The sequence below is a fragment of the Aspergillus niger genome (genome assembly GCF_000002855.4).
Source record: "Aspergillus niger supercontig An11".
NCBI classification, from domain to species: domain Eukaryota; kingdom Fungi; phylum Ascomycota; class Eurotiomycetes; order Eurotiales; family Aspergillaceae; genus Aspergillus; species Aspergillus niger.
Window position 1 is genome coordinate 2,674,084 of NT_166526.1, and position 26,272 is coordinate 2,700,355.

A 26,272-nucleotide genomic window follows, 5' to 3' on the forward strand; every position below is an offset into this window, starting at 1 on the left:
TCCTGTTTTGTCTTTCTTTACCCTCTCTTCCTTTGTTTATTTCATGCTCAGTATGTGTAAGGAACTAACTATATGGCTTGATGGGCTGCTAGTCCCAATGAATTAATACAGAGGAGCTTCCCAGATTTCTATAACTCCTATATTCTGTGGGACTTCACAACGGTCACACAATTATCGACATACTGTATCTGCTGGGGTCATCATCTCTGCGTACCAGGCATTTATTGTAAGTTAGCGACGGCCAAAATCGTTAGAAAGGAGTAGAAAAGAAATGCCAATCGTGTCCGGGATATCCTGGTAGGCCGCATGTTGGGTGGAATAGCAGGCCAAGAAAAGAAAAGTCCCCCAGAGCAGCCATTATTCTATCCTAGCAGTTGTAGGACGTTTTTTACGATAGCTTGTATTAACGGATTGGCCCCGCCACTGGATAAAAGAGATCTAGAATCATCAAATGCTTCTTCCTATAGGCACAGCAGACAAAAGTGTAATCCCGAGGCAACCAAAAGAAGTTTAAGAAGACCGAACAAACGAAAACCTCTAACTATATGTCGCCAAAACAGTTTCTTCGCATACGCCAGATTCAAGTGATCGCGTCCATATACAATTGGACCTATAGAAATAACGCCTCTATGCACCCTTTGTAAGACTCTCGTCCAACCTATAATCACCGCTGCGTAGCCCATCGAGTACCTTCAGCCCTTCATCTGTTAGCTCAGGTCTTCCCAAAGGCGTGACAGCGCCGGTGAAGAAACGAGGCTGCCACGTTTCGTTCTTGTTCTGACGCTCTGCGGCCTTTTGCCGTTGTCGCTCTTCGATGTCTTGTTTGAGCTTGGTAGCCTGGCCGTACTTTTTGTCGACGATAGCTTCGGTAACCGAAGACCAAAATTTGCGGGATTCGTTGGATAGTTGACTCTCTTCCGGAGGCAGCGTCTTCGCGACTGGGAAGAGGGGTGTGACATCGATCAAAAGCCGAGGTTCGTTTGTACCGGCCAACGTGTAGAAAACTTGCCCATGCCAAGAACCGCTGATCCGGGCAAGAACATCGCCTTCGGGTACATCTTTGATTCTCGTGGTGACGTCCTTATCCGGATCGTATCGAAAGATCACACCCTCAACCTTATTCTGCGCTCGACCAATCCAGCCCTCCTCCAAGTACTGTAAAATGACTTTGATGCGCGTCTTGGCGCAAGTAATGTAACAAGTGTCTGAGACAGAGATCGCCAAAGCGCCTCTGAGGAGACCACCAAGGTGTGCTGCAGGATGGGTCAAGTGGTATTCCTCATTATCTCTGTTTTTCAAGTTGACGAAGATTCCCAGGTTGTGCTGGCCAGGAGCGACCCGGATGCTGGTGCCTGTGAACTTGGCACTGATCTGGTCAAAACCACGCGCAGAGACCCCTGTATCCGGGCAGTCTATAAAAAAGGCAGAAACCGGAGGGTGGTGAGATGTTTGTTCAGTTAAGTAGCAAATCTTGACGGGATCTGTGCTGCTGTCCTTTGCGTTGGAGAAAGCTTTTGGAGTCGGCGAGACTTCTGGGAGCGTCTGATCTACTTCCCAGGTGCACTAGTTCCAGGCAAGTCAGAATATACCATCAACTTACGCCACAAGGTCTCCGCCTCAAACCTACTCTGAAAAATTCCCCCAATGTAGAATTGTACGGCTTGCATGGTTTGCCTTTGATGTATTTCTGCGATCTGGTCAATGAACTGCCACTGATTGACAATGCAGACTGATTGGGGGCATTATACCAAGTCCTTGGTAAACCAGAATCTCAGAACCTCCAGCGTGCGTCCCAGCGGATCTTCCGATTGACCAATGCTGTGACAACCATGTCAGAGAACACCAAGCCCTAATTATGAATAGGCTATCTTGCTGACCTTGCGAAGGCCTCCGGTCTGTCTAGGTAATTCCAATATTCTGATTGGGCAAGCAAATCTATATTAGCAGTCCGCTGATGGGAGATGATTCATGTGCGATAGATAGCACAGGAGACAGCTTACCCAGATTTGGCGTGGGTTCTAGAAGATGCGCTGGCAACGAGAAACGAACAGACGCGATGTCGGCCACTCCGACGAACCTGGCAAGACCACCCAGACCTATCAGCACAAACTACCGGTGAGAGGTACCGGGCAGTGAGTAACGGTGTAGCCCATGTCAAAGTCCCACGTACTTGCGGAGGATGGACAAGAAAGTCTTCAGCTTGGAAGAATCATCAGGTGCCTTCTCAGGGATTTCTTGGGCTGAAGTGGAAGACATGATGGCACTCTATGCGTCTGGTGATAGTATAGCGAATCTGACAGGCAAAAGGGAGTTGATGTTCTTTGCGTCGCTTGTGGCGAAAAGGGTCGATGGTGAGTGTCGGAGCGAGATCTGCGGTGTGCACCGGGCAGACACCCAGACGATCACAGGACTTAACTGATAGAAAGAGGCTTGCACGGCGAGCACAAGCACGGGAATAAGCAAGTAGATGAGGACCAGCCAGAGACAGCAGCAACAGCAAGGCAAAAAGTGCCGAAAAGTGCTGGGGAAACGATAATAAGAAGAATAATTAATGCGGCGGGCGCGTGCACTGACTTCCAGGCGGTGACGTCCCTCTCGGTCTTTCTACGTCACTGTCACCGACACACGCAATTGGTTGGGAGAGGAGAGACCAAGACGGATTGACTAAGAAAGCAAAAGCGAGTAAGATAAAGAAGAGATCAAGACAATACTAGTAGTCATGCAGGCCAGCCTGCAGATGATAAAGTGTCAATGACAATGGCACTGGCACTGGCACTGGCACTGGCACTGGCACTGGCAGGAGTTGGGTCTTGCCCGTACTCCTGAATCATTCGGGGTGGGGGGTTACCCACTGATTCATGTAGATAAAGGGGACGCGAAGAAGCATAAAGGAAAAAAGGGGGGGATGGACAGGGTGAAGGAAGTAGTACTGTTAAAGGCCGCTCAGCTAAACTTAGTATTTACTACTCCGTACGTATTCTCAGTAGTAGTAATTGCACATCCTGCTGAGAAGATGGAAGGCTGCGGACATTAGTTCGGTATTTTGTTACCACAGGCCCGGAGGGAATGATCAATCATAGTATTATTTGTGCATGTCCGAGGCGCTTTTCTCTCTTCATGGCAGAGGCAAGGGGAAAGGCCCAACCTAGTAGATGGAAACCTAAGTAGTACTACTGTAGGAGGAGAGGCGGCGGAGGCAGGGAGAAAAAAGACCGACAATGAGCTGCCGTCCAATCGGCACATCACGAGGCTCCTTGCCCGGCCATCCTTGGACTTCACTACTTACTAAGTTAACAGTACTCCGTACACTTGGGCGGTTAGTAGTAAACTACTAGTACTACTTTGATCTTTTCCATTCGTTCATTACGCGCTCACTAAACACATGATACTTACACTTGATTCCTACTGCATGCTCTAAGCTAAATCCATCCTCGCGTCTTATCTATCTGCAATATACCAAGCCCAAGTTGTCCGTCCATATGGGCTTTCCATCCGCTTTCTATGTTTTACCTCATATCATGACATCTCCCACAGCCTCCATGGTTTCGATGACCGAGTAATAAGAGTCACCGGACAGCAACCATCGTCTGTCGAGAAATGCTATGTTGTGCCCATTCAACGCTAATGTGGTCATTCCCGGTGAAGTGCTCCTAGTGCACGCTCTACGTACAACAGACAAACATTATTCTCTCCCCACCCCCTTTCGAACCCCCTCGCTGGAGAATGGCGACAAGGCAAACGAAAACGACACGATCATTTTGATGGAGTTTTCACAACAAGTCCTCTATCAGCCTTTTTCGTGCTAGAAAACGTAACCACGTTCGAATGGCCGGGCCATAATCATATCTTCGTCCTTCCGCATAGTCCTCATCCACCTGCTGAGACTGTTGCTCTTCTCGGATTGCTGCTCGTAGGTCCTGCTGAGCATGACCCAGCCTCTGCCGGTGATGAATAAGTTCTTCCACTGAGCATGTCTGGTATTCTCTCTCTTGAGTTTTATGGACAGTCACTTGGTCAATGGATTCCCTTGTCAACGTATAGCTTTCGTCCGGCCCCAGGATGGTATTTTCGCTTACTGAATCCGCCAGAGTCGATTCAAGGTCAATTGAGCTCTCGTGAATCGAGCTCAAGCGCTCTTGAATAATCTCTAGGCTCTTTACGTTGGTAGCTAATTGATCGACAAGCTCAGGGAGCGGATCTCTAGCAACACTCAGAATGGAGAACTCTATTTGATCTTCTTCATATGCCTCCATTCTGGTACGAATATCAGGCTTTACCAGGCTCAGCCAATCTTCGTCTGATGCGCAAGAGCCTACGGATCCGGTCCAGTCAGCGACAGATACTTACCGTAATATCATTGACTGACTCACCAAGCGCCTGAGGTTGACGTTCTAAGCCGTCGAACTTCCAAACTTTACCCAAGGCAGGGACGAAAGCAATGAAATGAAAACTTGCATCTGCTTTATTATCTGCAGGCTTGTTCTTGACTGGGCGACTTCGCTTGGATGTAGCCTCAGCTTTAAGCTGGTAGTCTGAGCTAAGCATGTCCATTTTCCTGCTGCCAGATTAATCAAGTGCTTGCCCACTGAACGAAGCAATTACCTCGCGAATGAATTATGTATCCTTTTGACAAACTCGAAGTTACTTATTGCATCTCCCCTCAGTGCGGGTGTGAACGGCATGGTAAAGTCTTTGAAACTCCGTAGATTCTCCCCAAGGTCGATACCTTTAATGTTGTTGACGATGTTCAGAAGCGCCACACTAGCGCAAGCATTGCTGGCTGTCTGGTTACCAATGTCAGTGACAAGCTCCAGGGCTAGATCTATAGACAGGGAAGCCGACCTGGTTAGCAAACCAGAGGCCCTCCGGGCAGCTTGGTTCTTGCTTATCTGAATCATCCTCGCGCCAACGGAACAGAAAGATCAGACCATATATGGGTTTACTGTGGGTGTATAAGCGCTTGGTAAACAATGAAGCAACTGTGGTATGGCACTTACTTCAAAAATGTCATCATCTCCTCGTCAAGCGACACGACTTCTTGAATTTTGACCCCCTTTACTCCGAAATCCCGGAGCATCACATTGAAAAGAGCCTGTAGAGAGACCATCAATCGCGACGCTCAACACAGTGGAAAGCAAAAGAAAAAAAAATATTGGTCGTAGAGTCATACAGGTTCCGATTCCAGCTCACAGAATCCATTCCAGGCATCCTGATCGAATTTCGATGCTGGTGAGTATGAGCCGTCCAGACACTCGATGCCATTGCCTACAGTGGCATTTGGCTGAGTTCCAACCCGTCGTCGTTTGGCCTGATGGGTCATGATACTAGTAGTAGGTCCCTAGCTAGCTCGGGGGTTATAGATAGTGGAAGAGGCAAGGTGGGAACCAAGCAAAACCTGGATCCACAGGGCTGAGCATTTAGCGACTCAAGCCATACAGAGGGGACAGAGATCACTTGAAATTGTCCGTAGTCTTACTGGCAGTAGTAAGAAGCGTGGAAAGTCTCCTGAGCCAAGTTAAGAGGAACCGGTGTGCCAGGGTTTGCCGTGTTACTAGCTGCCTTCCTACCTGATAGAAGAGAAAATGGAAGAGGAGTCACTGTGTAACACAATTACCGGGGGACTACCACGGAGCACCCTCCGTGGTCTAGTATTACACCACGTGCACGGAGTAACTGGGATACCAGTACTTACCTGACGGCTTCCCGCAGCACCTATCTATGTAGTAAATATGGAGTGTCCAGTGATGCGAAGAAGTGACCTTGTAAACGACTACCGAGAAATCTACCCACGGCTCCCATTGCATCCCAGGTAGGTCTATCCTGGATAGTAATATCTCATATACCATGTACCTAAATCTGCTATAAGCGACACGCGTTTGCAGACGCGCGCTCTACTAGCAGTAAGTACTAGTTTAGTTAGCGAAAGCATCCAATGGGCCTGTTTCCACCGTAAAGCACGTGATCTTCATACATCATTAACGGGATCCAAGCTGCAAACTGGAGCACTTCCGACAGCTAAAAGCTAAACCCTTGCGTTTATTACTTTGTCCAGGTCCCGGTAATTCACCACTTATCTAATGTTCGGGACTTTCCATCCACATTGACAAACACATTTACCAATTTATAAAAGAAAAATTATAGGTTCGCAACGCGACTACGTTATTTGTGTGCCAAAGCTCTCTTTCAATACGCGCGAGCTCAACCTACTAACTAGCCTGTTTTCTTTTTTTTCTCGCGCTTTCTTTTCTTTCGCAACATCGAGCGGCTCAGCAACAACCGGTCCCCCTGGTGAGTCCAAGACAACAGCCGGCTTCAGCATCTCTCGTGAGTAACCGATCCATATTCCACAAAGCATTCTCTCTAGAGCACATAAAGCTCACCTAGTGCGTCTACTACAGGTCTCTGTGGATGTTTGATTGACCGCAGCATGCCATGAACGGTACTCCTCGACTTCGGTCTGCTTTCCCGCAGACACCACAAAGAACCCCGAAGATCAGAGACTTGAGCTACTCCACATCTAAATCGAAGCCCCGGGATTTGGAGCAGACGAAGTTTCCCACAAAGACACCCGCACAAGATGCCAATCGACCACTCATACCGGTAGGGGTTATAGATGCCCCGTCGCAGCGACTTTATATTGCGGCTTTCTATGTTGCTCTGAATGCTTGGCGAGTATATGAGTCTTGGACGGCATCTGATGACTTGGACTCGACCTGGTTATTCCTCAAATGGGCTGCTGTCGATGGTGTCTTTCTCTTCGGTCTACAGGCGTTGCGCATCCCGTGGTTAGAATGGGCTTTTCCCACTACACTTGCAATCTTCATCATTCACGTCGTCGGCAATGTATTTCTGATGTTTCGAATCCCCGTATGCTTGTCCACGTTGCCGCAGTAAAACGTGGAGCTTGCTGACTCGTAATTAGATACCGGTGGGGACATGGATCGCTGGCATGGTCAAGTTGGCCTACGATAGAGAGTTATCCATTTCTGAACGAAGTGTGAAGCCTGGTGATATCATTCACAACGCATCTCTTATTTTGGGAAAGCAGATCGTTCATATACTTCCAGAAGGGTGAGAGCCCCTAGGGTGGCGAATAACATCTCTTGGAATCCGCTAACAGGGTCATGCAGTTCGGCTATTCTAAACCCGGATCAAGTACCACTGTGCATCGACGCACAGAAAACTGCCATCGATTTGCCAATTCGAATCAATCAAACAGATCCTATCCTTATCGAGTTGTTACGTCTAGATTATGAGACCGGCGCGAATGAAACGATCGTCCTGTCGTCTAAACAGTTGAAGCAGATGAAGAAGCAGGCAGAGAAAAGGCACCAAAGCTCGAGTTCGGACCTTCATCGGGATCTTCTCTATTCAACTCGGCGACCGGGCATATATCGCCTGCAGAGGGTAGTAGATGAGTCTAACCTTGATGTACACATGCGCTCGTCTGATGCTCTTGTCGTCTCTTGTCCCCGGGCGCTGGTTAAGAACTCGCACACTCATAAATGTCGAGGAGAACTGTCAAACCTGATACTAGCGGTCGAAGGCACGCCGCCATTGAAGATCAAGTACAGCAGACAAGTGAATCAACTTGACCGAGGATTTTCGTTCCAAAACATACATCCCGATAATTTGCGCTCGCCATTGTTGGGTCAGAGAAACTCTGGCATCCTTTTCAATTTCAGAGAACCCGAAGTCGCCTGGGCTCAAAGCCAAATCATTGAAGTTCCGTTGAATGAGTCACTGAATGTGGGCGGGGAGTGGCTCTACAGCATTGAAGAGGTACATGATGGTGCAGGGAACATCGCAAATTATTCAGCACTTCTGGATGTATTTGATCGATCCTCGACCAAGTCCCTATCACAGTGGCATCAGTTTTCGGTCCACGAGAGGCCCCGGTTGTCATTGACTGGTTGCAATGACCAGAGCTTCCTAGAGGTTGCACGTGGCGACAGCGTTGACCTTCCCTTAAACTACCATCCTTCTGGTCAAGGTTACGGCAATGATGGGCCCTTTACTCTGATATACTCGTTCAGCAATAGCGATCAGGAATTTCCAAGTGAACAGCCTAATAAAGTTCGTCAACTCACATTCAAAAGTCTTGACCAGAAGCCTCAGATCAAGGATCCGGGTTGGTACAGCCTGAACTCGGTTTCGAGCCAATATTGTTCTGGAGAAACGCTGGAACCCTCGTCTTGTTACCTGCGCAATCCTCCGGAACCAGAGCTGGCTATCAGGTATGAGAAGATCTTTGACAAATGCGCTAATAACCCTGTCGGTCTACTCGTTGATCTGGACCTCACTGGATCGCCACCTTTCCGGGTTCGATATGTTGTTGAACACTCGAAAGGCGTGGAGACAAGGTCCCAGACTATTGACGGACTACGTGCTCAGCTGGATTTTACCCCTTCAGAGGCAGGCGCCTATCGTTACCGCTTCTTGGACATCGCGGACACGGTCTACGCTCCGCAATCTCTCAGGGACAAAGTACCAGTCCTAGAACAAGATGTGAAACCTCCAGCTTCTGCTCATTTCCTCGGGAACAAGGAGGTGCGCAAGGCTTGCTTTGGGGAGCCAGTGTCCGTAGACGTAGCCTTCTTGGGCGAAGCGCCATGGACGCTGCAATACGAGCTCGTCCACAACGGCAAGAAGACAAAGTATTCCTTGGTCTCCGAGAGCGAAATGGCCACAATCGTGACAGAAAAGCTCGTCAGCGGCGGCGAGTATGCTATTGTGCTGACGGGCGTCAAGGATCGTTCGAACTGCAAGCGGACTCTCAGGGACACTATCAAGATTGACGCTCGCTCGAAGCCCCCGCACGCATCCTTCGGCCAGATTGAAAAGAGTAGGAAGTACTTGGCTTTGCAGGACTCCAAGCTTGACATTCCGGTCAGACTGAGTGGGGAGAGGCCATGGAACGTCAGATATCGCAACTTGGACACCAATTCCGCTGTTCTTGAGAAGACACTCTGGCAAGAAAACAGCGTGCTGACTGTCGCTCGAGAAGGGCGGTACGAACTCGTGGACGTTGCTGATAGCTCCTGTCCTGGCTCTGTAGACCAGTCAGCCAGCATCTTTGAGGTGTCCTGGATACCTCGTCCTCATATCACGACAGTGGATGGCTCTCCGGTTGGCGCCAATGGCCACGTAACGAAGCGCGACGTTTGTCAAGGCGAAGATGATAGTCTCGAGCTTCGGCTGTCGGGTAACCCCCCATATGACATACAGTACGAGCAGCAGCGCAAGACATCTCGTGGTTCACCGTCAGTCAGGCTACAGAGTCTGAAGACAGCCCTTAATGCTGTTTCCATGGAAATGGACACGTCGGAAGCTGGTTCCTATACGTACAAATTCACAGAAGTCGGCGACCATCTCTACGACCATGACCCTCGCAGCCGGCCGGTTGTCGTGACGCAAAGGGTAAATCCCCTACCCTCTGCGCGGTTTGATTCACCTGGTCGTATCTACGGTTTCTGCAAAGAAGACATAAGTGGTGAGGAATTGATACCCATTACTTTGGAGGGCGTGCCGCCCTTTTCCCTCGAAATCTCCATCAAGCACCACTCGAAAGCCAAGCCAGAAATTGTGTCGATCCCAAATATCAAGTCCAACAGGCATAATCTGCCTATTCCACGACGCCATCTTGAATTGGGCCAACATGTCGTTAGTATCCGCAAAGTGAGAGATGCACGTGGATGCCAGCAAGAAACCGAATTCGACTCTTCTTCGGTGAGGGTCGCGGTTTCGGATGTGCCCACCATCATCCCCCTGGAATCAAAGACCGATTATTGTGTCGGCGAACGCCTTTCTTTCTCATTGTCTGGCCACGCTCCATTTGACGTGTTCTATACTTTCGACGGTGCATCCAAAAAGGCTACTTCCAAGACCACGAATTTCCGTCGGATCGCCGAGCGGCCAGGAGTCTTCACCATCACCGCTGTAGGTGACGGCGCAAGTGGAAAATGCAAGGCACACAAGAATATAACAAAGACAATTCATGAGATGCCGAGTGTCAGAATCAGCAAGGGCCAAGTCTCGGTTGTTGATATACACGAAGGAGGAGAGGCCGAACTTCAATTTGAATTCTGGGGCACACCACCATTCGAATTTACGTATGTCTCTCATTATCTTGTCTATCAATATGGTTTAACTAATTACTCGTTAGATATATCCGGAGCTCGAATACTCGAAGAGGCAGAAAGCCCGAGATACTCGACATCAAGCACGATATCTCTTATGAGCACACAAAAAGCATCAAAACATCCGATGAAGGCACCTATGAAGTTGTCGCAATCAAAGACAAATACTGTTCGTTTTCTTCTCAGGAGTCGATAGAGAAGACTGAGAAACCAATGGCACGCCCCTGAGCTAGAAATAAGAGGGAATTAATAGGATGTGTACGAGGGTAATTCAGCATTTTGTTGTCTTTCTCATGAACTTTTGGCTTTCCCATTTGCAATCGCATCGCAACGGCGCTAGGTATTGGAATGTACAGGTTGATTTTATATGAAAAGGTCCATCAACAGCTATTCATAAATTACTTCTCGGAAGCCACCCCTGTATGCACTTCTATACTGTCCACCAAATCAGCACCCAACCTGGCGATCTCGCTTAGGACTGCTTGGCAGTTCATAGACACTTCTTCGTCGGCTCTCGGTTCTGAGGGGCATGTTGAATATGCCAGCTTCAGCGTCCAATTCTTCGGTTTGAGAATCTGAGGGTTCCAGAGACCGCCGATAACGCTGCAGCTTTCGTCGCCGTGGAAGAGAAGCATGTTTGGATGGTAACAAGCCTGCAGGTCACGGGCGAAGGACGACACCATTGCAGGTTTAGCAGCTCGCGCAGTTCTCCGCGAATCTAGATTCTTAAATCTTGTAGAGAGTGCCAATCGTTCCTGTAGCAGACCCGGACGAATGTTGATAACAAAATCGTAGGGTGCTAGGGATGTATGGAACAAGTCCGACACAGCAAGGCCATAGCCCTGTTCCCGCAGCAATTTCATGGCCGCCTTAGCCAAAGTACACATTCGAGCAGCCACGACCTTTGGAGGCATCTCATGCTGAGTCCAAGTTACGCCATCAGTGTCAATATCGGAAGCAACAAACAAGGCGACGGTATTCATGGCCGGGTCGATGCTTCGCCAGGCAGAAAAGCGAGTCTGAATCGTTTCCATTGACTCCTTGTTTAGTTCTCCGAAATCGACCATCAATGGCTCCTGTTGCCAATCCCATCGGGCAAGGACGTGAAGCGTCCGCAAAAAGCCGGCCATGACACTCGAAGGGATGTCCCAAGGATAAGACTGGGTAAAGACCCGAACAACGAGTAATTCAATCAACTCCTGATTAACATGGCCTGCGAGCAGGTGGCAATTGAACCAATATTTGACGAGGCGAATTGTTGGCGACAACAACGGGAACCGGGTACATAAAGTGCGGATTGCCTGCGTTAGACGGGGTGTTTGGATGAAAAGTCGCTTATATGCAGATAAGGCATAAGCCACTTGTTGTTTTGCCAGAGGGCTAGCACCTTTCTCCTTCAGTTGACGTTCTAGCAACAGCTGCTCGCGCTCATGGTGAATCCTAAGGCGGAAAACTATTCCAGATGTATGGGTGATGTCCAAGAAGGAATTATTTAACAACCCCGTCGACTCATTCTCCAACCCAACTCTACAGGCGGAAGCAACCCCACCCGACTTCAAAGAGTCTCCTATCTTAATGAGAAAGGCGATCTTGGTCATCTGGATAGCCTTTAAATCATCTGGCCACCGGGCCGAGCTCTCAAACTGAAGAACGATGTCCGCAGGGCTGGATGCAACCCCTGCAGTACCGTGAAGTCGGAGGGCAGTGTAGCGCAGACTAGGGCTAGCAGGTGCTAGATGCCTAACAGTAAGAGGAACGCCATCCAAGTCTTGAATTGATCTTTGCACTGAACTGAAGGCATCGGTGATCGCTTGAAAAGCGGGACTCGAGTAGGAGAAGACATCGTCGCCGCCTTCGCGAAGCTTGTCGTCAAATTCATCGCCAATAAATATGACGTCGTCATCCGTGTAGTTGAAATGGCGCCTCAAGATGTACGCCAAGATCTGATACACTATAGATGGTGATGACTTCTCATCAGTCCATACCAAGCTCTCTCGGATAGTACCATCCTTAAAACGTCTAAGTTCGGCCTTCTCTCCCCAAAACAACCTAAAAGACGCCGCCTCTTCTTTTTGTTCTGCAGACGGGCCATGGTCGACAACACGCTCAGCATTGTCGGTGTTAAGAACTAGACTCACGAAGACACCTTCGCTTTCCGGTTTGCGATGCGGTTTTGCGTCTACCGGCCAGGGCTTGAGAGCATCCCCGTGAATATGTACGAGATCCGCTCTGTCCCCAAGCGCTCTAACAATCACGTCATATACCGCAGTCTGACTGCGAAGGTTGCGCAGGATGTTCGCACTGTCCGGCGCCGGGAGCTTGACGATGCGATCAAATCTCAGAAGAGGCTCATTCACCTTGACAATGAAAACTTTGTCAAAGTTGTCGTCGCGGGACTCATTCAACATGCGGACAGTAGTGTTTGCTTCACGGCGAAGAAAGGCATAGGACCAAGGGGCCATCTTATAAAGGACATTCATCCCCCGTTTGCCATCATACAAAACTGGGACGCCATCAGGAAAAGATATATCCGTAGCGGAGAATAGCAACGGAATGGTCAGGTCCCTTCCTGCAATAAATTGTAGGGTCGCCTTGAATAGCTGGTAGCTACTGTATGATTTAAGTAGAACGGGCTTGCCGTTGGGACCTCCTCCTTCGAAGAGGAGAGCCATAAGCACTGTCCATTCGAAACCACCAAATCCGCCCTTATACGGTGACGAGCTCAGTCCCCGCTGTCGGAGCCATGTCCGGCCCAAGATACAGGCATCCTTGAATGATTCACAATTCCGAGCAGCGTTGTAGAGGAACTTGTGATACTGTGCCACTGCGGCCTCTGAACGAAGAGTGGCATTGTAGAACGGGGTGGACTCCTGAGACACAGGCGCATCCGTCGAGCCCTGGCGAATATTGTTTCTCGACGGCAAGGTCCGAGAAATTGGGAACAGGGAGTCTTCGACGGCTGTAATTATACGAATCTGATACTTTGCAGGCAGGGACTCCGGTTTCTCGGTACCATTAGGCTCCAGTAGAATAACAGGACGAAGGCTGTCACCATCCTGAAGCCCAAACTTAACGGTGAGATTCAATCCCTCCGCCTCCCTAATCCCAGCAGCAAGGCTCGCGATGTAATATGCCCTCTTGTGAAAATAGCGATAGTTCACGTAATCCTTTGCCTGAAATAAAGCACTGGGCATCGTGACTGCCAAGTCCACCGTCAACGGTACATCGCTTTTGGCACCTGTTTTCAAAGCGAGACTTCCGACCACATTGATGTTCGTTGGTTTCGAATATGATACGGTGTATTTAGTATCCTTGGCCGGGCGAGGTTCTGGAAATGGAACGGTAATACCATGCGCGCCACGCAGCTCCTTCTCCGCTTCAGAGGTTGGTTTTGGAGGCCTATCTGGAAGACATTCGATAACGCTCTTCAACTTGTGAAGTGTATCCTGAAGTCGCGAGACTTGTTTGTCATAGTTTGGCCTCGATCCATTCAGTAATTCGTCCAGCTGTAGCTTGAAGAAGGTAGATTTAAAAAAACCGCTGGCGAGCGCAAGTTCAGCAGAGCGGTCGTTCTTTGCTCGCCCGTTGGTGCGCAGAGTAGAAACGTCGGCCTTTCGAGAGGATTTAGGGGCATCGCTATCAGTCAAGCTTTTTCGATTCGACTGCAAATATGCACTATCATTTTGTGTACGCGAGGAATCGTCCGGTGAAGGGCTCAGTCTCCTTCTTTTTGCTGCATGGGCCGACATATTGGGTCAAAACAAAAAAATGTCCTGAGCGTTGATTAAGGGAATTGTTGATTTTATGAGCCGAGCAGGATAAAGTGGCAGTTCTGTGGAGAATTCCCTCCCCTGTGATGGACTAGCTGTCCAGATTAGACTGCAATCTCTGCGTCGTCTTGTTCACTCGCTCCAGTCCTTCCCTTTTTTTTTTTCCCCTTTGTTGTAATTTTTAGCCTCTTGAATTTTGACTTGACGGGAAAGCAACGTCCGATCTCCGATACCCACTTTCACGTGGAGATAGCTAGCTGATTAAGCAGCCAAATGGACGGACCAACGTAGCTAATCACCGGTCCGTAATCCGTAACTCCGCGACCCCAGGTACAATTGGATCCGTCGCGAGCTACTACTACTACTTTAGTACTACTTACTTCTCCATCAAGGTATGCGCGCTTTTCTCACGTCTACTATATGATTATAATCTATAATATCTTGGACAACTTAGTAACGAGGTCTTGTTATAGCTGAATTTCACGGTTAGGTACATGAACTTGGTACCACGTCTGGATAACTTAATAATGCTGTGGCTTGAGGTTATCTACACAGTGAGCACATTAACTATTCATTTTGGCGTATTTGTATAGTTACTGTCTATCGTAGTTTGAAATCAAGTGACAGGCTGGGTGGTGCATAAGGTTCCAAATGTATCGAATATTCTACAGTAGTACTCCGTAGGTACCCCGCATACAGTGTAAGGTAGCCCTTCGGTATTACCATGCAACAACAGCCTAACGGTATCAGTCAACCCTCTATCGACATAACAATCTATGGAATGATGAACAGAAAAAGAAAATAGATTTCTTGGGCTCATAATAGTAGTTAGGGACTGGGTATATTGGTTACAATGATAGTTTGATGAGTTGTAAATTGCCCTGGGATGTATTAGCATTGATCATTGGCTGGACTTCTCTGACGGCAGCGCCGAAATCGCTGTTGAGTCATTAGAATTAGTACTAACTATTAACTAGTCGATTTATTATTGTCCTGACAAGAATTCTTCATCATCCACCACTTCGCCAGCATTCATTACACTACGTACCTTCTTTTGTCCGCCTCTGTTCTTACTGTCTTCGATATAGTGCCGTTTCTTTGTGCTACAATGATCCAAGACATTGGAGGTCCAGTCCCTCCTCACACTGATCACGTATGTTCTAACCCCGCGCAACCCCGCCCAGCTTCTATTCACCACCCTTTTAGTTTTTGCCCCGGTCGCCGTCTTGGCTCGGACGAGATGCACAAGGCTTGGAAGCAAATTTAAGTCACATTTGGGCTTTACTTACATCCTCATAGGCAGTCAGTGTGTCCCTTCCAACATGGAAAGCGAATGTCGCATACGAGGAAGGAGAGTCGTGGGTTGTGGATAAGATGCAATGTGGATACCCTCGCTTCTTTATACATCCCATTATTCAGGATCTGGCGAGGGAGATCGTACGTCGCTATGGCAGCCCAGAATTGGAAACGGCTATACTATTTCCTTCTCTCAAAACATCAGGGGTCTGTTATTCGTTTCTCAAATCGAAAATACTAGCCGAGGAACCCTGTAATGTCCGGACAATAGATTTCGCCCTACCCATTCAAGGCGAAGACGCGCCGTCTGGTACGGATTCGATACTATCGTGCGTGATATATCCCATCCAACACGCGCCGATTGCCAAGCAGGTCTGGCAACATACAGGAAATGGAATCTCAAGTAGACGTGCTGAGTTCTGCCTGAACGCGTTAAGGGATGGGTTTCTCGTGGAAAGGAAACCTGCAGCTCAATGTATGGCATCGCCACGGTTTTTCAAGGGGCCAAGGAGGTATCAGGGTCGAGAGTCTATAAGTGGAATGTCTCAGGGAAGTGGAACGCACGCCCGCGACAGTACTACGGGTACAAACACGACAACCAGGAACATGCAAGATGGCCGCGAACATGTCCAGTTCATTGAAGAACGATTCGGTCGGAATCTAAGCACCTCGCTGGCCGGTCAGGCAAGGCTGGCTGTACGGCGACGCATTGCGGGCGTTCTGACAGCCGACATGGAGCTTAATGAGGCCCTTGAAGAAAAGTCAGGAGAAGGCCGTGTCGCGGGGCTGACAGAGTCCGATGTTTTTCTCTTTCCGACCGGCATGAGTTCCATCTTCAACGCTCATCAGATGTTGATGGCTGCGAAGGGAGAGATGAAGAGCATCTGCTTCGGATTCCCCTATACCGACACCCTAAAGATACTCCAAAAATGGGGCCCGGGCTGTCTGTTTTATGGTCATGGCTCTTCGGAGGATCTCGATGACCTGGAGTCGCAGCTACTGAAAGGAGAGAGATTCCTTGCTCTTTTCACTGAATTCCCGGGCAATCCGTTACTGAAAGCCCCCGATTTGAAGAGAATCAGGTCACTCGCCGACAGGTATAATTTCGCTGTTGTAGTAGATGAGACGGTAGGGAATTTTCTCAACATCAATGTGCTTCCCTATGCAGATATTGTGGTAAGCAGCTTGACCAAAATTTTCAGTGGTGATAGTAATGTCATGGGGGGAAGTGCAGTACTCAACCCCCATGGGCATTATTACGGGTCTCTAAAAAACATATTTGCACGCGAATATGAGGACAATCTTTGGGCAGAAGATGCCGTATTCCTCGAAAGGAATAGCCGCGATTTCGTATCCAGAATTGATAAGATTAATAAAACCACGGAAGACATCACGGCGATGTTGGAGGACTCTCCACTCGGTAAGCTAACAATCAAATCTCTTTGTTATTGGGTTATTGGGTGTTGCCCCTCGATGTACCTGTCTAATGTGCTCAATGCTAACTGACTTGCAGTGAAACAGGTATACTATCCGAAGTACAACTCTTCAAAGCCATTGTATGAAGCATTTCGCAACCAAAGTGGAGGATATGGCGGTCTATTTTCGGTTACATTCCATTCAACAGCAGCGGCAGTTGCCTTTTTTGATCATCTCGAAGTGCTCAAGGGACCCAGTCTCGGTACTAATTTTACACTGAGGTGAGTCAGTATCATGGTAGGCAAAAGGGCGACAAGCCTGTTAACAATGATGCTTAGCTGCCCTTACACTCTGTTGGCGCATTATAGTGAACTAGAATGGGTATGTCAACCACTCCAATTCCCGACACAGCATGGCCTTCACTCCTAGTTGGGGGTATACTCATACTTTTCATCAATTAGGCAAGCTCATTCGGTGTCGACTTTGACCTGGTAAGGATAAGTGTCGGCTTAGAAGACGTTTCGGATCTTCGCCAGCGATTTCAGCAGGCCCTGAAGGCTGTCGCTGAAGTAAACGCATAATGCGGGCTTCCTAGGAAGAGTGTCTATAGACTCATGGGAGCATGGATCATATGAACACACCGTATGATTTCCAAAACCATAACTCCTGGGGTGACTATCTAACTAGTGGAATACCTAGTAGCTTGGTGAAAGAAAGTACAGTGCGGAACTTCCTAGATCCTATCGTAGCCAATCAGCCATGGCTCGGGGTTCTAGAAATTACTAGTAACGTGATGAATGTTTGCTTTATCAATTTGTCACCTGTGTGTCCTTGATCTATCAAACAACAACCATTCCCCGAGTATTGTATCTGTGAACAGCTTGACTGGGGACCTTTTGACAAATGAATACAAATTATCTGCACGAAATCCACGGCCGTACGTACTACATGTCCCCGCGATCGCTGACACCTAGTAATCCAGTGTATAGCGTGCCTGATAGCATACAAAGCAAGAATTCAAGACCCAAGTAGCTAGGCAAACTTGCCGGAAAACATAGGTGATTGATCTTCCTGGTCGGCCTTTGGGATAAGAGACAGGTATAAGCTAAATCAGTTGGTATACCTCCGGCTCCGAATTGCTTTCGAGAGTATTATAAGAACAGCTATAGTGATGATGATAATCAGGACAACAATCATAACAGCAATAAGGGCATGAAAAGTGAAGGTTAAACGGTGTAGATAGGTCTGTACCCACGTTTCTCTACATGATCAGTTAGGCTAGTGCGGCCACGGAGTCACGAGACTAGCAGTTCGGAAAAAGTCGACTTCCCAATCTCGTCCGGTACCTCCCCTACAAACCTCTATCTTGGCTATGTCCAATCAATCTTAGACCCTTCGCATTTCCTTGTATGTGTCCCACTTTAGCACTCTTTATATGCTACATACTTATGTTCAATTAATGATTTACTAATTGCTTACCCCTGCTTTCTTGCACTAGATACCATCTGACAGCCACCTCTCTAGCTAGCTGTAGAGGTTCATTTGCTATCATCTGGAGATTGGTCGCGATGGCAAACTGCCTTGCAGCTCCTAGACGGCCACTTCTGGCACTGCCTTTCCTTCTGCCCTCTCCTTACGAGTGTGTCACCCTAGGTTTGCGACGCAATCAGTCTTCATACAGGCGCACAAAGCAGCGTCTACGTGTCAAGCCAGATGCCTCATTTGGCTCCTCTGTGAGCCATTCTCAAGAGGACCATATTATCTACAACCCACCGTCAAGTGCGCCGTCCGTCTACCACACGCCCACTAAATTTTTGCCCTCTGATGATATCCGGAGAAATTTGCGCAACGCGTCTGTCAAGGGTAGCAACGCCGAATCACTTCCCCTCGCAGTCAAAGTGACCACCGAGAAAAAATACCATCTAAACCCATCGGATATAAGAGAGATTCGCAGGCTCAGGGCCACTGATCCAATGACATGGAGTCGGTTGAAGTTGGCCAAGCGCTTCGACTGTTCCCCAATGTTTATTGCAATGGTCTGTGAGGCTAGTCCAGAGAGGAAAGAAATCCAGAAGCGTATCTTGGAAGCTGTGCAATCAAGATGGGGATCGAAACGTCGGATGGCCAGAGAAGACCGACAGCTGCGGAAGGAGACATGGGGAAGGGATCAGTAAACCATCAATCAGCTATTCTATTCCCCAATTTGTCTTTACCTCGATCATTTCTTTTTGTCACGCAAACCGCACCTCTTTACTTTCGATTGGGTGTACCAGACCAGAGAGACTTGTTAGCTTCCGCTACATGCATTGTGGAAGCTCAATTTTTGTATAAAATCATGTATTCTAGCGTTGTCAGTCTTGGGAAATGGAATGTATTTTAGAAGATTGGCTGTTTAATTTTTCTTTCTTACTTACTTGTTTCTTTCATTATCTTTCTCTTTTATATTTTTTTTCTTCATTTCAACTTTTCAGTAGCACCCACATTCTCCTGATTTTTATCTAGGTTAAGAGGCTCGTTAATGGCTATGGGCGCTTATTTGCGCTCCGGGACGGGTAACCTTCCTAAGTACACAGGTGGGCAGGACGGACAACCAACCGAATGATAGCGAGGATACTGTTAGGTAAACCTGTGTCAACCCAACAAGCAAATCAGGTTACTTCGATTATCTTCCACAGCACAAATGCCCCTCCCCCTCCGTCGCATTGCAACATCGCTTAGCTGGAGGGAGTGCAGATTATATCTGTCATCATCCACTGCACACTTCAAGGATATCCGGGCGCCACGAGTCTCTTCCATTCAACATCAAATACGCTGTCTATCTTTACGCCGCTCATTTTACGGAAACATCAGTGATCCGAAAATGGCACCGCAACTTGAACCTTTCTTTAAGCAGTAAGCCACAGCATTATTTCACTTGTCCTCAATTTTTGTTGTTGCTGTCTTTGCTTCTACTCTGGCCGTTTCCTTCCTCAGCATATCCTTATACTATGATCCGCTGGCTGACATGGTTTGGGTGACTATCTGCGCAGGGTCGACGACCTGTCTGGCTCTTTCATTGACCGTACGTTACGCTCTCCCAAAACTCTTGCCGTTGGGGATACATCCTCAAATAACTCAAAGGTCTGCGAAAGGCTGTCGCTATCCCATCTATCTCCGCACAGGATGAGAATAGAAAGGATGTCTTCAAGGTATGTACTGCAGCCCAGACTCAGCCCTTATCATTACTAAAGTGATCCCCGTTCTTCCCCATCAGATGGCCCAGTTTCTCGCTTCCGAGCTTGAGAATTTGGGTGCCGAAGTGGAACAGAGACCGTTAGGTAAACAACCTGGAAAGGAGCACCTTGAGCTCCCTCCGGTTGTGCTTGCTCGTTACGGTAATGACAAGAACAAGCGAACTATCTTGGTCTATGGGCACTATGACGTGCAGCCGGCATTAAAAGAAGATGGCTGGGCGACAGAGCCTTTTGAATTGACCGTCGATGATCAGGGAAGAATGTACGGGCGCGGAAGCACGGACGATAAAGGCCCCGTCCTCGGCTGGCTGAATGTTATCGAAGCTCATAAAAGGGCCGGTGTTGAGTTCCCCGTTAATTTACTCTGTTGCTTTGAGGGAATGGAGGAGTACGGCTCAGAAGGTTTGGAAGAATTCATTCACACCGAAGGCAAGGAGTTCTTCAAAGATGCAGATGCTGTTTGCATCTCGGATAACTATTGGCTTGGAACCGAAAAGCCTTGCTTGACCTACGGGCTCCGAGGCTGCAACTATTACTCTGTGAGCGTTTCGGGCCCTGGTCAGGACTTGCATAGCGGGGTCTTTGGTGGCACAGCCCACGAGCCGATGACTGACTTGGTTCATGTGCTTTCTAAACTTGTCGACTCGCAAGGAAATATCCTGATCCCTGGAATCATGGATCTTGTTGAGCCCCTTACGGAAGAAGAAAAATCCCTGTACCCTGGCATCAACTACACTATGGATAACCTTCACGAGTCACTGGGCAGTGAGACAAGCATTCATTCCACCAAAGAGAGAACCCTCATGGCAAGATGGAGGTACCCGTCTCTTTCTCTCCATGGCATTGAGGGCGCATACTCTGCCCCTGGCGCAAAAACAGTAATCCCAGCTAAGGTCATCGGCAAGTTCTCAATCCGAACTGTCCCGAATATGGAAAGTGAGGATGTGAACAAACTCGTTTTCGATTACGTCAAGGCAGAATTTGCCAAATTGAATAGCAAGAACACATTGGACGTCTGGCTCCAGCATGATGGAAAGTGGTGGGTTGCCAGCCCGAAGCATTGGAACTTCTCGGCTGCAAGCAAAGCTGTGAAACAGGTTTTCGGTGTTGAGCCGGATATGACCCGTGAGGGTGGCAGGTATATCTTCCGATTCATTTTCACCATCTGGTAATCTGCTATAGATACTCAGAGACTGACATGCAAATAGTATTCCTGTCACATTAAGCTTCGAGCAAGCTACAGGCAAGAACGTCCTCCTTCTGCCCATGGGAAGCTCAACTGATGCTGCTCATTCGATCAACGAGAAGCTCGATAAGAGAAATTACATTGAAGGAATTAAGTTGCTGGGAGCGTATTTGCATTACGTTGCGGAGGAGCCTATGAACCTTTGAGCATCTGACTGTATGACACCATGGAGACTTTGCCAATCGCTTGAGTCTATGTCGCCCCTCTCACCTCTCACCCGCAGTGTGAGAACATCCAGTGAATGACTTGTCCTCTTCCGATGGGACTTCGACGATACCTGGGGCATCATGACATACTTTGAAGTCTGGAGCTTAGTATCTAGGGATGGTTCGTTTCAATATAAATTATATCATTGGGATAAGCGACCCTGTAGCATCGCAAATTGCTAAGATATTCGCATTATAATCGGAGGCAATGATCACCAGTTGTTCTTTTGCATCTAAGCAATAGCAAGATATACGGCATAGGCAAGATGATAATAAATGCTCCAATAGGGTTGTATCCAATACCCGTTTGGAAGTAAGCATGCAACGAGCTTCGTAAGACAAGACTGACCGCGGTGTTGTTCCTTTCATCAGTCTTCTCCCGAAGGAGCCTTAATGGGATTCCTTTCATGTCACGTGTAATGACGACGCGCGACGACGCGACTTATCAATATCCGATAAGCCTCCAAACACGAAACAAAGATGGGCACAGTTGTTTCAGCTTCAGCGGCCAAGCCACCAAATAGTGAGTGAAAGGGAGCCATCTGGTTCTTTGTCGACCATATCTTTTAATCTGGAGCACTCTCTCTTCTCCCCACTTTTCTCCAAACTATATGCTATGGCCAGCTGTGATCCCGATATTTCAGCCGCCTTTCCTCGATGCCGTCAATGAAACGCTCTCAGACGTCCCTAGAGCCTTCGGACTTGGGTGATGGAAATACTAGCGGCTATTCAAGCTCAGTATGTGTCAGTCTCAATTTAGAAGTAAGGCCGCTAACTTGGACGAACTAGCCAAAACGCCTCCGTAAGACTAACAGTCCTCTTTCAGAGGGGAGCACTGTGAACAGCAATGGTGATGAAGAAATAAGAGTCCGATCCCTTACGCAGGCGCTTGACGATGACGATGAGGATGAACTTGAGTTACGGGCTACCCAGGCCATTCAAGAAAAGTATTCGTTTACTACCGATGAACCAAATATACCTGCCGAGCATGGCATATTGGAGCGTGTTGAATGTTACAATTTCATGTGCCATGACCATTTCTATGTTGACCTAGGCCCTCTAATTAACTTTATCGTGGGCAAAAACGGTAGCGGCAAGAGTGCAGTTCTCACGGCTATTACTCTTTGCTTAGGTGGTAAGGCATCTACTACCAATCGAGGCCAGAGTCTGAAAAGCTTCATCAAGGAAGGCAAAGAGTAGGTGATATTCGATCCACTCTCACATGAAGCGAAGTTCTAATGTTGCAATGAAGGCATGCAACCATTGTTGTGCGAATCAAAAACCAAGGAGACGGTGCTTATATGCCAGATGACTATGGAAAATTCATCACTATAGAACGCCACTTCTCCAGAAATGGTACAAGTGGGTTCAAGATAAGAGCAGAAAACGGCCGTATCATGTCCACCAAGAAGTCAGAGCTCGATGCCATCATTGACTATTTCACTTTGCAATTTGACAACCCTATGAACGTTCTCTCCCAGGATATGGCCCGCCAATTTATCGGCTCATCAAGTCCTAGTGAGAAATACAAGTTTTTTGTGAAGGGCGTCCAACTCGAGCAACTTGATCAAGATTACAGGTTGATTGAGGAATCTGGTGACCAAATCGAGGAGAAATTGAGGGGCCGGGAACAGGATATAGCGATCCTGCAAAGTCGGAAGGAAACCGCAAAACGAAAGCTTGACATTTCCAATCAACATGACTCTCTGCGGAACCGGATCAGGAATGTTCGAAATCAAATGGCCTGGGCTCAGGTGGAGGAACAAGAAAGGGTATCCTTATATCTTCCCAGATCATTCATAACGTTTCTGACAGTCAACAGATAAGGGATACTCTGGACGAAGAAATTCTCGCAGCGGACAACCAGATCGCAGCTGACGAAGCTGATTTGAGCAATTTTGATGTTACTATCAGCGCGGCTGCAGCTGAGCTTGAGGCCGCTGCGGAATCTGTTCGCCAAGCTAATGCGAAGCGAGGCCAGGTTCAAGAGGAGAAAGACGAAATCCAAGTGAGGTGGGATGCACAGATGACTGAGCGTCATGGACTGCAGGTATGATCCGTAAGCACCTTGCATTCACATGAAGAGCTTCCTAATCTCAATCTTAGGCCGAACAACGCCGGATTAGAGAATATCTCAAGGCAGCAGAAGGAAGAATAGCTACTACTCAACAGAATATTGACGAAGAGAACCGGCGTTTAGCCGAGCTTAGCGGCGGTAGCTTTATTCGAAAGCAGGAGGAACTTGAGCGAGCAAAAGAAGAAGCCTCTCGGGCCCGTGCTCAGTATGAGGAACATAGTAGCGACCGTGACCGTCTTTTCCATGACATAAACGAGGCTGAAGAAGAAGTTCAGGCGGCCAAGGCGCCACTCGAGAAAATTAAAGCCGATGTCGATGAGGCTGAATCGCTCTTGTCAACCCTGAAAAGGGAAGGAGGTCCACAGAATTCTGGGTTTCACGAGAGAATGCCACTTCTTTTGAAAGCCATCGAACAAGAACGTTCCTTTACCAGTCGTCCTGTCGGGCCTCTTGGTCACTATGTGCGTCTGCTCAAGCCAGAATGGTCTTCGATTCTTGAGAACGCATTTGGCACCACGCTGAACAGCTTTGTGGTAACTTCACCCAGAGACTCGAAGATTCTCTTCCAGATCATGAGGAAAGTTAGCTGGTAAGTGTTCTGATGTTCGCAACACATTTGGTATCTCTGACAGTGCCGAAAGCGAGTGCCCCGTTCTTATAGGGAGCGATAAACACATCAATACTGCAGGTAATGAACCCGATTCTCAGTACGATACAGCATTGCGGGTTCTTGAGGTGAGGAATTTCTATGGGCGCTATCATGGTGAGACTTGTCGAACTAATTTGCTTCTAGTTTGATAACGAGTGGGTTCGTGGGCAATTGATCATCAACCATCACATAGAAAAGATGCTGCTCATTGAGAATTTAGAAGAAGCCTCTTCTGTTCTTTTTGATGGGCAACAGCCTCGGAATGTGAAAAGATGTTATAGCATTGACCAAACAAACAGACGCAGGGGTATTCATCTTTCTTTTAGCAGGACTGGTGAACCAAGTCAAGCACCAGTCCCAGCCTACAAGGGGTCTCCGCGAATGAGGTCTGATCGGGAATCTCAAATTAAGTGATTAATACCTATCTTTCTAGTCTCTTGCTGGCGCTAACAACTTTATTTCAGAGTACAGCAGAGTGTAGTGGCAGACCTAAAGCAGGACCTTAGCCGTCACGAACAAGGGCTTCGGTCTGCTCAGTCTCGGCTGGAGACCTGCAAGCAAGCCCGTCTGAGACACGAACGAAGATCAAACGAACTAAGAATTGCAGCACAGAGAATGGAAGACCGTGTCGAAGAGTTGATAGATGCACTTGACAGGGAGGCTCCCGAGGATGGGCGCCTTGACGGGCTTCGGACCGCACTCCAAGAGGCAGAAGAGGAAAAGCATCTCAATGAAGGATCCTTGAAAGACGCCACTGATGCTATGGAGGCCATGATGAAAACATTGAAAGCAATCAAGCAAGAGCTCGCAGCCAAAGACGCTGAGATCGCCATCGTACAGGAAGAGCTTAAAGTTGCTCAGGATGCGGAACGCAAGGCTGATGAAGAGCGCCGAAAGAGAATAAATGATAAAAACGCAGCAGCAGAAAGAATCGAGGATCGCAAGCGGGACAGGGATAGAATCAAAGACAAGCGAGAAGAGATCGCGGCACGTATCCTTGACTTCAGTGAAAAAGCGAATATAATCTGTGACCGAGTTGCCATCGAGGAAGGTGAAACAGCGGCTAGTCTGGACAGAAAACTCGAACGACTTCACAACGACATCAAGCGCTATGAGCAACAGTCAGTATAATTATAAGCCTACAAGTATGCCCCGCTAATCACTGCTTAGGTTGGGTGCATCTCGCGATGAATTACTTGCTGAGGTCACAAAGGCTAGCGAAGCCTATGATCGGGCTCTGAAGCAAGTAGAGGAGTTTAGATTGTTGGCTGAAGTACGTGCAGACCTCTCCGCTTCTCCCCGTGAAACATCCATTTGCTGACATAAAGCAAGGTTCTCAAGGCGACACTGAACCTCCGCAAGAACCGCTGGCTTATTTTTAGATCACATATATCATCCCGTGCCAAGGCACAATTCACTTACCTTCTGAGTGAAAGAAGCTTCAGAGGTCGGCTTCTGACCGATCATGAGGGCAAGCTTCTGGACTTACAGGTATGTTTATATTGGCCGTCCTTTTTGCTGAGGTATACTGACAGCGCTTCATAGGTGGAACCAGACATTACAAAAGACAGCGCTGGTCGCGGTGCGAAGACGCTTTCTGGGGGCGAGAAGTCATTTTCTCAAGTATGCCTGTTATTGGCATTGTGGGAGGCTATGGGTTCTCCAATTCGCTGCTTAGATGAATTGTAAGTTTTCCCGGATCTTCAACAAGCCCTGTAGCTGACATGGATTTGATAGCGATGTGTACATGGATCACATTAACCGAAAGATGGCTATTGATATGCTTGTATGTCGGAATTATCACGCTCAAACAGTACGTGCTAACGGTTCTATAAGATGCTAGCTGCCAGACGGTCGATAGGGCGGCAATTCATACTTATTACCCCCGGCTCAAGAGCAGAAATTACTTTGGCGCCTGACGTCTGTGTTAAGGAGTACGTCTGTGAACGAGATTGCTTGAACTGCAGCTAACATGATCCCTGTAGGTTGGCGGAACCCGAGAGGGGTCAGACAAGATTAACATTTTCACGGTAACTTTCAGAGGCTGTTGTAGCACTGGACTTCGTTTCCTACTCTATTGTCGCTCAGGCTATCTGTTCTCTGTCGGTTTCTATTTTTAATTTTTTTTTCTTTTTTTTGGGTCAGATTCCTTCAACCTCACTGCATATCCTGTTTATACATCAACAGCTTCCGTCTATTTTCTGGAATCTTTTCATGCAGTAGCTAGGTTACCTCTTTTA

General features: G+C 48.0%; 8 protein-coding genes across 8 annotated transcripts; 5 read left to right on the top strand and 3 right to left on the bottom strand.

Annotated features, from left to right (window-relative positions):
- Positions 1-627: 627 nt before the first annotated feature.
- Positions 628-2,256, bottom strand: An11g11120 (uncharacterized protein; the record flags this gene model as incomplete). The annotated part of the gene is made up of 6 exons (XM_001395032.3): positions 628-1,563; positions 1,628-1,687; positions 1,749-1,818; positions 1,878-1,917; positions 2,001-2,077; positions 2,171-2,256. 6 exons carry the CDS (start codon positions 2,254-2,256, stop codon positions 628-630), a joined length of 1,269 nt encoding a protein of 422 aa, XP_001395069.1.
- Positions 2,257-3,770: 1,514 nt separating this feature from the next.
- An11g11130 (uncharacterized protein) lies at positions 3,771-5,262 on the bottom strand (the record flags this gene model as incomplete). Its single annotated transcript, XM_059750592.1, has 8 exons — positions 3,771-4,312; positions 4,371-4,457; positions 4,497-4,555; positions 4,603-4,784; positions 4,843-4,942; positions 4,998-5,092; positions 5,171-5,209; positions 5,251-5,262. The coding sequence occupies 8 exons, from the start codon at positions 5,260-5,262 to the stop codon at positions 3,771-3,773; spliced, it is 1,116 nt and encodes a 371-aa protein (XP_059601713.1).
- A 1,170-nt stretch (positions 5,263-6,432) lies between these two features.
- Positions 6,433-10,367, top strand: An11g11140 (uncharacterized protein; the record flags this gene model as incomplete). The annotated part of the gene is made up of 4 exons (XM_001395034.3): positions 6,433-6,867; positions 6,923-7,071; positions 7,131-10,112; positions 10,166-10,367. 4 exons carry the CDS (start codon positions 6,433-6,435, stop codon positions 10,365-10,367), a joined length of 3,768 nt encoding a protein of 1,255 aa, XP_001395071.1.
- A 170-nt stretch (positions 10,368-10,537) lies between these two features.
- Positions 10,538-13,888, bottom strand: An11g11150 (uncharacterized protein; the record flags this gene model as incomplete). Its single annotated transcript, XM_059750593.1, has 1 exon — positions 10,538-13,888. The coding sequence occupies one exon, from the start codon at positions 13,886-13,888 to the stop codon at positions 10,538-10,540; it is 3,351 nt and encodes a 1,116-aa protein (XP_059601714.1).
- A 1,129-nt stretch (positions 13,889-15,017) lies between these two features.
- Positions 15,018-17,202, top strand: An11g11160 (uncharacterized protein; the record flags this gene model as incomplete). The annotated part of the gene is made up of 5 exons (XM_059750594.1): positions 15,018-15,062; positions 15,209-16,625; positions 16,719-16,902; positions 16,960-17,002; positions 17,083-17,202. The coding sequence occupies 5 exons, from the start codon at positions 15,018-15,020 to the stop codon at positions 17,200-17,202; spliced, it is 1,809 nt and encodes a 602-aa protein (XP_059601715.1).
- Positions 17,203-18,189: 987 nt separating this feature from the next.
- On the top strand, positions 18,190-18,795 carry An11g11170 (mitochondrial 54S ribosomal protein mL58; the record flags this gene model as incomplete). The annotated part of the gene is made up of 1 exon (XM_001395037.3): positions 18,190-18,795. The coding sequence occupies one exon, from the start codon at positions 18,190-18,192 to the stop codon at positions 18,793-18,795; it is 606 nt and encodes a 201-aa protein (XP_001395074.1).
- Positions 18,796-19,481: 686 nt separating this feature from the next.
- An11g11180 (uncharacterized protein) lies at positions 19,482-21,246 on the top strand (the record flags this gene model as incomplete). Its single annotated transcript, XM_001395038.3, has 5 exons — positions 19,482-19,513; positions 19,651-19,682; positions 19,742-19,809; positions 19,875-20,992; positions 21,063-21,246. 5 exons carry the CDS (start codon positions 19,482-19,484, stop codon positions 21,244-21,246), a joined length of 1,434 nt encoding a protein of 477 aa, XP_001395075.1.
- Positions 21,247-21,963: 717 nt separating this feature from the next.
- On the top strand, positions 21,964-25,992 carry An11g11190 (uncharacterized protein; the record flags this gene model as incomplete). Its single annotated transcript, XM_059750595.1, has 13 exons — positions 21,964-22,044; positions 22,096-22,502; positions 22,559-23,060; positions 23,099-23,356; positions 23,413-23,972; positions 24,016-24,118; positions 24,177-24,442; positions 24,497-25,153; positions 25,203-25,305; positions 25,365-25,523; positions 25,578-25,717; positions 25,770-25,845; positions 25,894-25,992. 13 exons carry the CDS (start codon positions 21,964-21,966, stop codon positions 25,990-25,992), a joined length of 3,411 nt encoding a protein of 1,136 aa, XP_059601716.1.
- Between the last annotated feature and the right edge of the window lie 280 nt (positions 25,993-26,272).